Here is a 12,771-nt window from a genome sequence, read left to right as displayed (position 1 = left end):
CTCTCACAAGTCCAAAATTTTCTTGGCGATGAGGCAGACTCCGCCTCTCTTCAAACCCCCCAAACAGAAGGGGGCACATCCCCCTTCTGGCAAACCCCTGATGTATCTTTTGGTTGGGGGGCTACGCCGAAAAAGTGGTCACTTTTTTTAACAACATTTCTCAAACAAAAACAAGTGTTGGGGGCCTAAATAATGCATTTTTTCACCATTTGAGACAACAAAAGGGGGGGGGGGGTGAAAAAGGCGTTAAAAGGCGTGTATATCGCGTAATGGGTTAATATTACCTGTAAATCTTCATTTGAGAATGTTATAAGTCTTGTTATCTCCCTCCTCAATCCTGAAGCTAACTGTTTAATTCTGTCACTGACCACATTCCCATCTGGCATCATATAATCTATTTCATCTTTACCTTCAACTATTTAAAAGAAAACAAAGTTGCATTTGTGAATAAATGCTATTCTGCTGCATAAATACAATACTAAATAGTAGGAACAGATGTACATTTTTGTTTGTTTTTATACAATTGAACTTTGCCATAATGCAGTTAAGTTTGCCATAATGCAGTAGTGTCTAGAGAACTTGGGGGTCCAGGTCATATTTCAGCATGTCAAATGAAAGACAATGTGCAGATGTGTCTAATGTTCAGATACAAAGACTATAGTGCAATAATTCATTCATTAAATAAAAGTATTCAAAAATTATGGTATTTACTGTATTGCATAGCAGTATCAAACTTTGATATACAGTTTTTTTTTTTTTCAATTTAAGCATTACAATGTGTACCTGAAAACATAAAAAAAAACACTTATGATTTAAAATCATCATTATATATATGGTGTGAATCATAATGCTAAAAGTTATTTCATAAATACCCTTGCAAAGCTAACATTTCACTCACCTGAGGACAGACTGTTATTCGAGTGAAAGTAATGAAAGCTAGTGTTTATTACAAGAATGTGAATGATGTTGGTCACTAGACCATATTTCATACAAAATATATTTTCAATTATAATATATACATTGTCCTAATTTCATAGCTGTGCATCAAAAACAAGAAAGTAGGTCACTAGGTCAATATCTAGGTCATTTGATATCAAATTTCAGTTCTAAACATAAAATTGTACACATCATGTCAAAATATAGCTGTATATAAACAAGAGGGCCATAATAGCCTTGAAATCCCTCACCTGAATATAAAACTCTCCATGACAAGGAAAAGGTATTATATTGTAATAAAATAAAAAGCAGATATAAAATCTAAATCTAAAACTGAATTCACAAAGTTCATATTTGTATCTAAAATAGAGCATGTGTAAAACCATTACTGCAGGTTGCAATTGCTAAGGGAACAACAGTTCCAAAAGATGGGGTGTGGCCAATTTTGACCCTAGGGCATTTATTTGTACAAACTTGGTAGACACGAATAAGAAGATTTTTCATGCTTAATGTCTAACCTCTAGCTCTTTGGATTTTTTAAAAGAAGATTTTTTAAGTTTTTACTATGTACATATTATGAAGGAAAATCAATGACCATGGGGGTGGGTTATTTGAACAAACTTGGTAAACACTCACCTGAAGAAGATGTTTTATGCTTAATATCTAAGCTCTAACTCTTTGGTTTTTTTCAAAGAAGATTTTTAAAGTTTTTACTACAGACATATAAGGAAAATCAATAACCCCCGGGGCGGGGCGAATTTTTATCTCGCTTTATTCCTCTAAAATGATGCTTGCTGTATTATAAATTGGTTATTAATATTTCTGACAGGTTATATGGCCGTATATTTATAACTAATAATATAAACGTCATGATTATCCAATGAAAAATGATGTTACAAACATGCAGTATTATAAGATTTTATATACCAAATATCAAAGCTATAAGCCTTGTACCTTCAGAAAAGAAGATTTTTTTAGCAAGAAATTTTCGTAAGTTCACTCATGAGATAAATTATAACACAGACACACATGCACACACACACACACATGCACACATTAGGGGCAAGCCGTTGTTTCAATGAGCAAGAAACTTTACACTCATTGCTTAATACTGGTTGGTTTCCAGGATCAGATTCTAGAGTGTTTCAGTAAGCCTACCATTTTTTTTAGCTTCCAACGCAAGCAAACTAAAACTAGAAGGGTTTCTGTCACAAAAACATATGTCTCTCAAAACTATGTATGGTCACTCCTGTAAAGTTTGGTTGAAATCCGACCAGTAATTTGACCTGTGAAGGGCAAACAAGCTTAATGAAGATGGATGGACAACCAACGGACGGATGGACAGCGAAGGCAAAAGCAATAATGTCTCCCAAAGATTTTGGGAGACATAATTATCCACATTGATAACCTTAACCCAGTATTTAACTAGAAGGGTTTTTGTCACAAAAACATATGTCTCCCAAAACAATGTATGGTCACTCATGTGAAGTTCATTGAAATCCCACCAGTAGCTTGACCTGTGGAAGCCAAACAAGATTGTTCCTTTTATAGCTCTGACGGCCATTTTGTGCAGCAAAGCGGTACATGCTGTGATATGCAAAACTACAAGCATGGTACTGAACTCCTGTGAATTTTGAGGGAAAATCAAGCCAGCAGTTTGACCTTTGATAGCCAGACAGGATTTTTCTATTCTTAGCCATTTTTGTGCAGCGAAGCGGAACATGCCAGCAATATGCACAACTAGGGATGGTACTGTGTACTCCTGTGAAGTTTCAAAGAAATCTAACCAGCTGTTCTTTCTGTGAAAGCTGGACAAGATATTTCTATTTATAGCTCTGGCGGCCATTTAGTGCAGCAAAGCAGAACATACTAGCGCTATGCACAACAAAGGCTGGTACTTTTCACTCCTGTGAAGTTTCAAAGAATTCTAACCAGCAGTTCTATCTGTGTAAGCCAGACAAGATATTACTATTTATTATATTTCTTGCGGCCATTTTGTGCAGCGAAGTGGAACGTGCTGGCGATATGCACAACTAAGGATAGTACTGATCACTCCAGTGAAGTTAAATGGTGGAAATCCCAACAGTAGTTTGACCTGTGAAAGCCGAACAAGATTTCTCTATTTTTAGCTCTGGAAGGCATTTTGTGCAGCAAAGGACATGTTGGCGATATGCACAACTACAGATGGTACTGATCACTCCTGTGAAGTTTGGTTGAAATCCCACAAGTAGCTTGACCTGTGAAGGCCGGACAAGATTTCTCTATTTTTAGGTCTGACGGCCATTTTGTGCATTGAAGCAAAACGTGCCAGTAATATGCACAACTAGGGATGGTACTAGGATGGGAGACATAATTATATGAACAAAACCAAATACATATAAAAGGATCATAAACGACCTAATTCTGCATATATAGCTGCATTACTTGTCGATTGTTTTTCACCAAGAATTGTTCTGCAAAACTGGAGATGAATGCGTTCCAATTCAATTGATTTAGAAAACCCTCAAATAGGACAACCATAATTCAATATTGATAAAACGAATGCATCAAAAAGTTGCAGAGAAATATCTGGACGTATGTTACATCTTTTGATATCATTTTAACAATGGGTGCATCATCCTGAGTGCTTTGCCGTTAAGATATTTTACATTTAAAATGAAAGTACCAGTGTAATTCAATGTTATTCCCTAATAATTGAAGTCATCCATAATTTCCAACCGTTCATCATTATAAATGAAATGTTCATTTTTTTTTCCGGCCCTCATATTCAAAAAAGAACAACTTTGGTTTTAGCAGTGTTTACCTTTAACCCATATTTGTTACAATATTTGCTTAAATAATTCAGTCTTGATTGCAAATCTTATACGATATCACCACATATTACCATTCATCCGTGAATCACAGAATTACAAGACAAACTTCAGTAATGGTTAGACCAGTTGCATTAACTTTTAAAGATTTCTTCTAGGCAATGCTAAAAGCCAAACATAAAGGCACATTGATTACCCACAACAAGATTGCATTTGTGAAAAAATGCTATGCCACTGTATTAACATAACACTAAATAGAAGAGAAGTAGATTGGTTTTTTGTTTCAACACAATAATGCAGTAGTGTTTAGTGAATTTAGGGGTCAAGGTAATATTTCACTATAACAGACAATGTGTAGATCTGATGCTTCTAATGTTCACATACAAAGGCCATAGTATAATAATTGATTTAAAATGAAATTATTCTTACTTCATAAAAATTTAGTACTGTATTATACAAGTGTATTAAACTGTGAAAAAACAGTTACAGTTAATTTTCTTATATGCTATATTTTCAAATAAGCATAATTTCTGAAGATGGCCCTAGATCGCTCACCTGACCCATGGAACTCATCCGAGCAATTACTTAGACAAGCATTCTGACCAAGTTTGATGACAACTGAGTCGAAAATGTGACGACTAGAGTATTAACAGGGTTTTTCCATATAAGTTCTTGACCCAAGGTGACCCATATTTGAACTTGGCCTAGAAATCATCAAAACAAACTTGCAAACAAATTTCCAGGATATTTGGATGACAACAGTAGCCACTAGAGAGTAAACAAGATTTTTCTATTTTTAGCTCCTGTGACCTAGTTTTTCATCCTAGATGACCCATGTTCAACTCATTTGAGCAATTAACTAGACAAGCACTCTTTACAAGTGTGATGACAATTGAGTCAAAAAATGTGACCACTAGAGTCAACAGTTAACAAACAAATATGGATGGACGACGGACATTCAACGATCATAAAAGCTCACCCTGAGCTAGCTCAGGTGAACTAATAAAAACATTTACGCTTTAAAATCACCATTAGAAACCATGTGCATGCTGCGTCTTATAGATATGCATTCATCTATTCAGCAATGGGGAAAATTTTAGTCTTACTTTTGAGATTTATTTTGTTTTAATAAAATCACACTGTTTCAAATTTTCTAAAACAAATAGCTTTTCTGATGTACAACATGTCACTGAGGTCTAAGGAATTAAAATAAACGTACAACTGAAGTGATAGTGCCATGTTTGAATATCATATTCTTTTTATCATTATCTAATTTTATTTACCTAATCAATAGCATGTCAATGAGCCAGTCTGTATTCTAATGACGGGAAACAAAATTGGACAGGGAACAAGGGTATGACAAAAATACTCAATATTACTTGTTATCCAATTCATTTTGTTTCGACCAGACCTTTCAATCTTTGACGCAAAAGACAAACAATTCAGAATTTCAGACATGGCATTACTTTGTGAATTTATGCATTAGGTTTTTCATAAAAATATGCAACTTAATTATTAAACTAAGAACATGAAAAAAACAAGAGCACCGCTAGGCGGAGCAATATATGCCAGAAAGTCTTTTTTTTCCCACAAAAATGCAAATTTTTACTAAATCAAGGGGAATAACTCTACAAATACTACATTCACATTAAAATACCCAGGTGCACAACTATACATGCTGATCAACATTCCTGTAAAGTTTCATGACCTAAAATAGGTCAAATACTTTTTGAGCCATGAGCAACACAAAGTGAAAATAGCAAATTTTTACTTAGTAAAGGGCTATAACTCTGACAAAACAGAATAAATCCGCAAGCAAAACCCTAGGTGCACAGCATCACATTCTGACCAACATTCCTGTAAGGTTTCATGACTCTTGGTCAAATACTTTTTGAGTTACGTGCAACACAAGTTGAAAATTGGAAATTTTTACTAAGTCAAGGGCAATAACTCTAAAAATACTAATTTATCCACACAAAATACACAGGTGAACAACTACACAAGCTGATCAACATTCCTGTAAGGTTTCATGACTCTAGGTCAATTATTTTTGAGTTATTTCGTGCGACACAAGTTGAAAATTGGAAATTTTTACTAAGTCAAGGGCAATAACTCTAAAAATACTAAATATATCAAAAAGTTATGGACAACATATAACCTTGACCTTAGGGTAGCAACCTGGATGTTGAACTCTGTAGATTGTGTCATGGTGATGATCATTTGTGCCAAGTAATTTTAAAACCTTTGAATTGTCAATAAGTTATAGAGTGGACATGAAAACAAGAACTGTTGGAGGACAGTAACGCTCGACTATTCAAAAAGTCGTCACAAGTGTGTTTTATTGAGTATAAAAATGCTTACCTATATGAATACATAACAATTGTCTGAAAAGGTACAAAGGCTTGTAAACATGTTATTAAGATGTTTTATAAAGTTAATCACTGCTTTATTATTATGAATGCATAAAATTGTTCCAAAAAAGGCACAAACCCTTCAGTAGTTATGGAGATAACAGCTTACAAGCAAAAACTTTACAAGCCAAAAAAGGTCCATAATTATGCAAAAACAACAAATCAGAGTTATGGGACTTGTGCCAATCATGTTAGATAATGATAGAGAACAAGTGTGTGAAGTTTAAATCCATTCCCTTTAGTAGTTATGCTGATACCAGCTTACACACAAAAACTTAACCAAGAACTTCTAAGTCGAAAAAGGGGCATAATTATGCAAAAAAGCAAATCAGAGTTACGGGACTTGTGCCAATCATGTTTGATAATCACAGAGAACACGTGTGTGAAGTTTTAATCCTTTCCCTTCAGTAGTTATGGAGATACCAGCTTGCACGCAAAAACTTAACCAAGAATTTCTAAGTCGAAAAAGGGGCATAATTATGCAAAAAAGCAAATTAGAATTACGGGACTTATGCCAATCATGTTTGATAATCACAGAGAACAAGTGTGTGAAGTTTCAGTCCATTCCCTTCAGTAGTTATGGAGATACCAGCTTGCATGCAAAAACTTAACCAAGAATTTCTTAGTCGAAAAAGGGGCATAATTATGCAAAAAAGCAAATCAGAGTTATGGGACTTGTGCCAATCATGTTTGATAATCACAGATAACACATTTGTGAAGTTTTAATCCTTTCCTTTCAGTAGTTATGGAGATACCAGCTTGCACGCAAAAACTTAAAATTAGAATTATGGGACACACACACACAGGTAAATCGCAATATGCCAATGCATCGCAGATGCTGGGGTTGTAATAAAGAGATATGCTTTCCACATAAGGCAAGTGACTGGCCCTAGGGCAAATCCATTTTGACTGAAGTGTCATGATTAATATAGATATCTCAGCTCTGGGTTTTGTAGTTTCACACAACAAAACTGAACTGTTTTCCAATATAAGTTCATATAAATCAAGTGACCCTTGGCAAGCCAATATTGACCCAGGGCCATGATTAAATATCAGTTTCACAGAAGGTTCACAAGGTAAAGCTACAATTGCTAAATATCTCAGCTCTAAGAAATTTGTTACAAGTGTCACAAAATAAGACCGAAATGACTGTCTTCTTATACAAGACTACATGTATATCAACTAAGTGACCCAAGGGTGGAACGGGACCAATATTTACCCAGAGGGGATGGATTATATCAGTTTTGCATAGGCCAACAAGGCAATGTCCCATGTCAAATTAATTGTTACTAAGTTTCACCAAAATAAGACTTAAATGAGTTTTCCAATACAAAGCAATATAAACTAAGTGGCCCCCTTTGCAAGGCCAATATTGTCCCAAGGGGCATGGTTAATACCAGTTATTTTGTGGTCAACAAAGACATGTTACATACCAAATAATTATCTTAGTTATAGGGGTCATAGTTTCACACAATAAGTCTCAAATGTGGGCCAATTTTTATCTCAGGAAGCCCAAATCTGTGTTTTGCACATTGTCTCATTATAAGTAATATTTCTGCCAAATTTTTTTAATTTCTTTCTATTGGTTCAAAAGATTCAGGGCAGACACTTTTGAAAATGAAACAAAAAGTTGACCTGATCATTGGCAAACCTACATTCTGCACATCTTCTCATTATAGTTATAGACCAGTTTCATAATAAAACTCATATGACCTCCAGATGTTGGGCAAATTTAACACTAGGACTATAATTTGAACAATCTTGAAAGAGGTCCATGAGACAATGTTTTATGCCAAATATCAAAGCTCTAGCAATTGTAGATTTGGAGACGATTTTTAAATATATGGAGACCCCATCCCCCCCCCCCCAGTGGAAATTTTAACCCCAGGGCTATAATTTGAACAATTTTGATAAAGGTATAGTTGACAATCTTGAAAAAGTCAACAGACTTGGGCTATAATTTGAACAATATTGGTAGAGGTTCACTAGATAGTGTCTCATGCCAAATATCTTAGCTTTGCCCTTGTAGTTTTGAAGAAGATTTTCTTAATTTTAACTATATACAATTGTTACAATCATAGGGAAAACACATGACCCCGAGGCATAGGTAAGTTTAAACCCAGGGCTATAGTTAGAACAATCCTGGTAGAGGTTCACAAGACAATGTCTTGTGCCTTGTGGTTCGAGAGAAGTAGACTTTTTAAGTTCCTTCCTATTATTCATTTTGGTTGCCATGCATGGCAACCAGATTTCTTATTTAATCATGGAATCAAATCTTTGAACAACTTTGGAAGCCCTTCAGCCACAGAACAAACCTGGAAAACTAGTTGAAATTGGATTTAAAGTTGTTTTTTTTAAGTTCACAATATAACACGCACATGCCCCCCCCCCCCCCCCCCCACACACACACACAGGTGCCACCATGCCGCAGATAAAAATTCATTTTAAGTTTGATATAGTTTTAAGTAAGTTACTTTTCACAGTATTAATCAATAACCTACTAAACAACAGTATTCTACTATGATGAAACATAAATTGAGTTTAGAAAGTTTTTTGACATAATAATTAAAATATACCTTCACATTTATCCTTCCAACATTCCCCCGGTTGAAGCAGCATTAGAGTGGTGTTAAACGGAAGAAACTGGAAGTACTCTTCCTCATCAACTTCTGTGCCATCCCCTTCAAACACAATCTTTACTTTCTTACTGCCCTCTACATCAAGCTTTTCCTTACCTATCAACAATTATCATAACGTAAGTCTGTTTTTCAAATACTTGTACAGAAAACTCCGCTTATAACGAACTCATTGGGACATTCAAAATCTGTTCCTAATATATGCGGAGTTCCTTGTAAGCATATAGCGAATTAGTTCCTTGCATAAGGAACAGTTTTACATTTTACATATAATGAACTGACTGTTTACAATCGTCCGCCACTTTGAAGAGCATTTCATTATGAACAAGCAATTATCATAGTATTGCAAGCAATCCATAAGTCCCCTACCGGTTAGAACCCCATCAACATTCTGAAGGGCCATTGGCCATTCACTAATGTTTCAATTTTTCTCTATTTTAAGGACGTTTTCGGGAGTTTTCATATAGACATATAGGCAAAATTAAGACTGTTCAATAGAATTTCTTTAAACTTGGCATGTTGTTAGAATATGATAATAGAAACATTTTAAGCGGAAAAAAATTTGGGGTCACCGTTCTCGTTTTTGTGTTATCTGCCCCTAAATCAGAATTTTCTACTTATTTGAGGTCATTCAAGGGCAGATAACTTATACATACTTAAATGAATTCTTGTTTTTACTTCTAAATTATGTTTTTCTTTTTACTGTTGAGTATGATACATAATAACATGCAATTCCTTACATCATTTCTGTTAATTTTTTTCATGAAAATAAAGATACTTTAAATTTAAAAAAAATAGGCCATTTTTTTAAAGAAAAAAATGCACAGGTTAAAAGAAGAAATTTTGCATATCGACTAAAACGAAGGTAAGCTTCATGAAAATAAGAAAAAAAATTGTATTGTTTCCTTTCATTGTAAATTATCTGCCCTTGAATTTAAAGAAAAAGTCCAATTCAAGGGCAGATAACTCGAAAATGAGAACGGTGACCCCATTTTTTTTTTCGTTTAAAATGTTTGTGTTATCATATTCTAACAACATGCCAAGTTTAAAGAAATTCTATTAAACAGTTTTTATTTTGCCTATATGTCTATATGAAAACTCCGGAAAACATCCTTAAGTAAATTTGTTGGAAAAGTTCTTTAAAAGTGATCACAGGAAACAGTTTTTATGAACAGACAGACAGATGGACTGAAGGACACTCTTAAGTTAATATTTGAACATCACCGTTACCAAAATATAACATTTTTAAAAGCAAAATTCTTAAAAAGGAGATAACTCTTGAATTAAAGATGCAATTTCATAAAAATTTTCAGCTCTTTTTGACTGATCACAAATATTGTTATATTTGCCATGTTTTAGCCTATTTGTTGCCAAGGCAACAAATATTTTTTCAAAATAGGATCACAAACACCTGGCTAGCAATTTCAAGCTGCCTCTTAATATATAAGTACCTACACACCAAGTTTGGTGGCAATAGGCCAAAGCAAACTCAAGTTATTGAGCAGAAACCAAAAGTTGACCCCTGACCGCCCGCCCGCCCGCCTGTCGACTTCGGCATTACAATAACCCGGTTTTCGTTGAAAACCTGGTTAACAAGAGCTGTCACAGGAGATAGCAAAGCTCGTCATATAAAATACTGGACGCAGTAAGGAAGACAAAACTATGAAAGAAAAATCAATTATGTATAATCATGTTTTAAGTTATAGTAAAAAAATAACAATGTTAACATAAATTCCAAGATCAAGGGGAATTATTCTAGAAATAGTCTCGCTAGAGTTATAAACCTTGTCACACAACATGTGTGTAATGATAACAAATATATATTTGAAGTTTGAAGTAGATACCTTAAAAAGTAAAGAAGTTACAATATTTCGTAAAGAAAATCCTAAGTTCAAAGAGAGATAAATCTGTAAATATTGCTTCAAGAGTTATGAACATTGTCACATAAAATGAAACTGATGATAAGGAATAAGTATTTGAAGTTTGAGGTAGATACCTTGAAACTAAAAAATTCATAATAAAAAATAACATTTTTCTAGTAAAAGTTTATGGGGAGATAATTCTTGCGATATTGGTGCTTGAGTTATGAACCTTGTCGCATAAGATGTGGATGATGATAAGGTACATATATTTGAAGTATGAAATTGATCCCTTAAGAAATAAAGAAGTAGGGTAAATCCCGGTAAATACGGACAGATTTTGAATGACATTCTTTAGAAGCTTTCTGATAGGCAGAAGAGTAACGTTATCTGTTATTCGTTGATGTTACTATTTGTAAATACATATTCCTCGGTCATTTTCATTTGAACCAATACGTTTCTGGACCAAAACGTTGCGGTATTAATATTTTTTATGCTCCGAGTAGAAATTGGTAAATAAGGACACGGTACTGAAAATGCGGACAGGTGGTACGTAAAATACGGACATAGTACTTAGCCATAGGGAAAATACGGACACATTGGTCGTTTTTAAAAAAAAATAGGAAATAGAAATAAGAACACATCAACATTTATTCACGAGATATATAATTTCATTGACAATAAAAAAAATTGTTAGAACATAAAAATTGTGTGCATTTACTAAAGTATTATTTACTCAAATATTAACATCTATAGTATAAAGTCCCATTAATTTGTCCGTTAAATACAACTATTACTATAGGCAAAGTAATTCATATATGCCTGTTAGACTTAAATATCAAATACACAAATAATTTAATTATTTGTACAAAAACACTCGCAGGGTAAAAGTTTAAACATGTGTACTACAAGAGTATGGTTATAAAATAATAAAACAACCTCTTTGGAAGATTTTTTTCATTATCAATCTGTTTATGATTCATCCAGGATTAAACTGTATGGAAATGTCAGTTATTTTTCAGTTTTTGTATTTTTTTTTCAGAGCACGGCCCCTTTTTGCCTTTTTATTTTCTTTTTGACATTTTTTCTCTATCAATGCCCGTTTCTGCTCCAAAACCTCTATGCTGGTAAGCAATTTATGACTTGTCGGCTTAGAGCGACGCCTTTCTACAGACTCTGAACGTTTTTCAATTTGTGGTGGTAGAAAAAGTGCATCGATGCTGCTGTTAACAGAAATTTCCTCTTCCTCAGGAATAATATCCATGACAATGGCATCGCCGGTAGCAAGTAGACTCATTAACTGACCAGGTTCACTTATATCTAAAATTGGAGCAAGTGAGCTGTCAGAAGAAGACAGATTGTCACCATCGAATGAGACACTTGTAAAAGGCATTGTGACTTCTTCGAGGGATTCATTGATCGGAGCCGGCATACTCACTTCCTCTATGGAAATATTGCCTAGTGCTAAAACAGGCTCTGGTGGAGGGACAACTGGTACATAAGATATATTTTCCGAAACTATAACAGACTTAAGCGAACTAACAACTTGTTTAACGGGCATATTTTGTGATGCTAATACAGGCTCGGGCGGACTTACAACGTCTTCAGAGGAGACATTTGCTGAAGCTGAAACAGGTCGAGTGACGGGTTGATCAGTAAGCTTACTTGGACAGAAAGCCCTTGTTGGCACTGCGCGTCTATTGAGAGGTACAATACCACAGGCTCTAAAACCATTTTGTACATTCGTTGATGACACAGCTTTCTCCCAAGCAAGTGAGAATAGAGCAGGAAATGTCCATTTGTCAACTACATGTAGAACATTTTCCTGCAAAAAAGAAGAACATGCATCATTGTATGCCTTTTTCAACGGCCCAAAGACTGTGCGGTCTAAGGGTTGGAGAAAATGTGTACAATGGGGTGGTAAACTCAGGAGGACAATATTCTCTTCAATAGCCCGCTCTATTATAGCCAAACTCTCATGCGACCCATGGCCATCCATTATGAGAAGCTGCGGGCGATCAGGACCACAGTGTTTCAGAAAAACTGTGTCAAACCACTCTTCAGCAATGTCATCTGTTATCCATCCATTCTGTTGAAACGTCCATACAGAATTATCAGG

At 34.7% G+C, this 12,771-nt stretch overlaps 1 protein-coding gene across 4 annotated transcripts in view; it reads right to left on the bottom strand.

Moving 5' to 3' along the window:
- The window catches only part of LOC132739716 (DNA fragmentation factor subunit alpha-like), a 42,844-nt gene that overhangs the window by 12,376 nt on the left and 17,697 nt on the right, over positions 1–12,771 (bottom strand). For all 4 annotated transcript variants that reach the window (XM_060727501.1, XM_060727500.1, XM_060727504.1 and 1 more), the window contains exons 3-4: positions 8,734–8,892; positions 285–415 (exon numbers count right to left, since the gene is read on the bottom strand). In XM_060727501.1, the coding sequence (XP_060583484.1) occupies positions 285–415; positions 8,734–8,892 (290 nt within the window). The remainder of the gene's footprint in view (positions 1–284; positions 416–8,733; positions 8,893–12,771) is intronic.

The sequence above is a fragment of the Ruditapes philippinarum genome, unplaced genomic scaffold (genome assembly GCF_026571515.1).
Source record: "Ruditapes philippinarum isolate M1 unplaced genomic scaffold, ASM2657151v2 ctg431_1_1_1_1, whole genome shotgun sequence".
Classification (NCBI taxonomy): Eukaryota; Metazoa; Mollusca; class Bivalvia; order Venerida; family Veneridae; genus Ruditapes; species Ruditapes philippinarum.
This window is presented reverse-complemented; position numbering and strand designations above follow the sequence as displayed.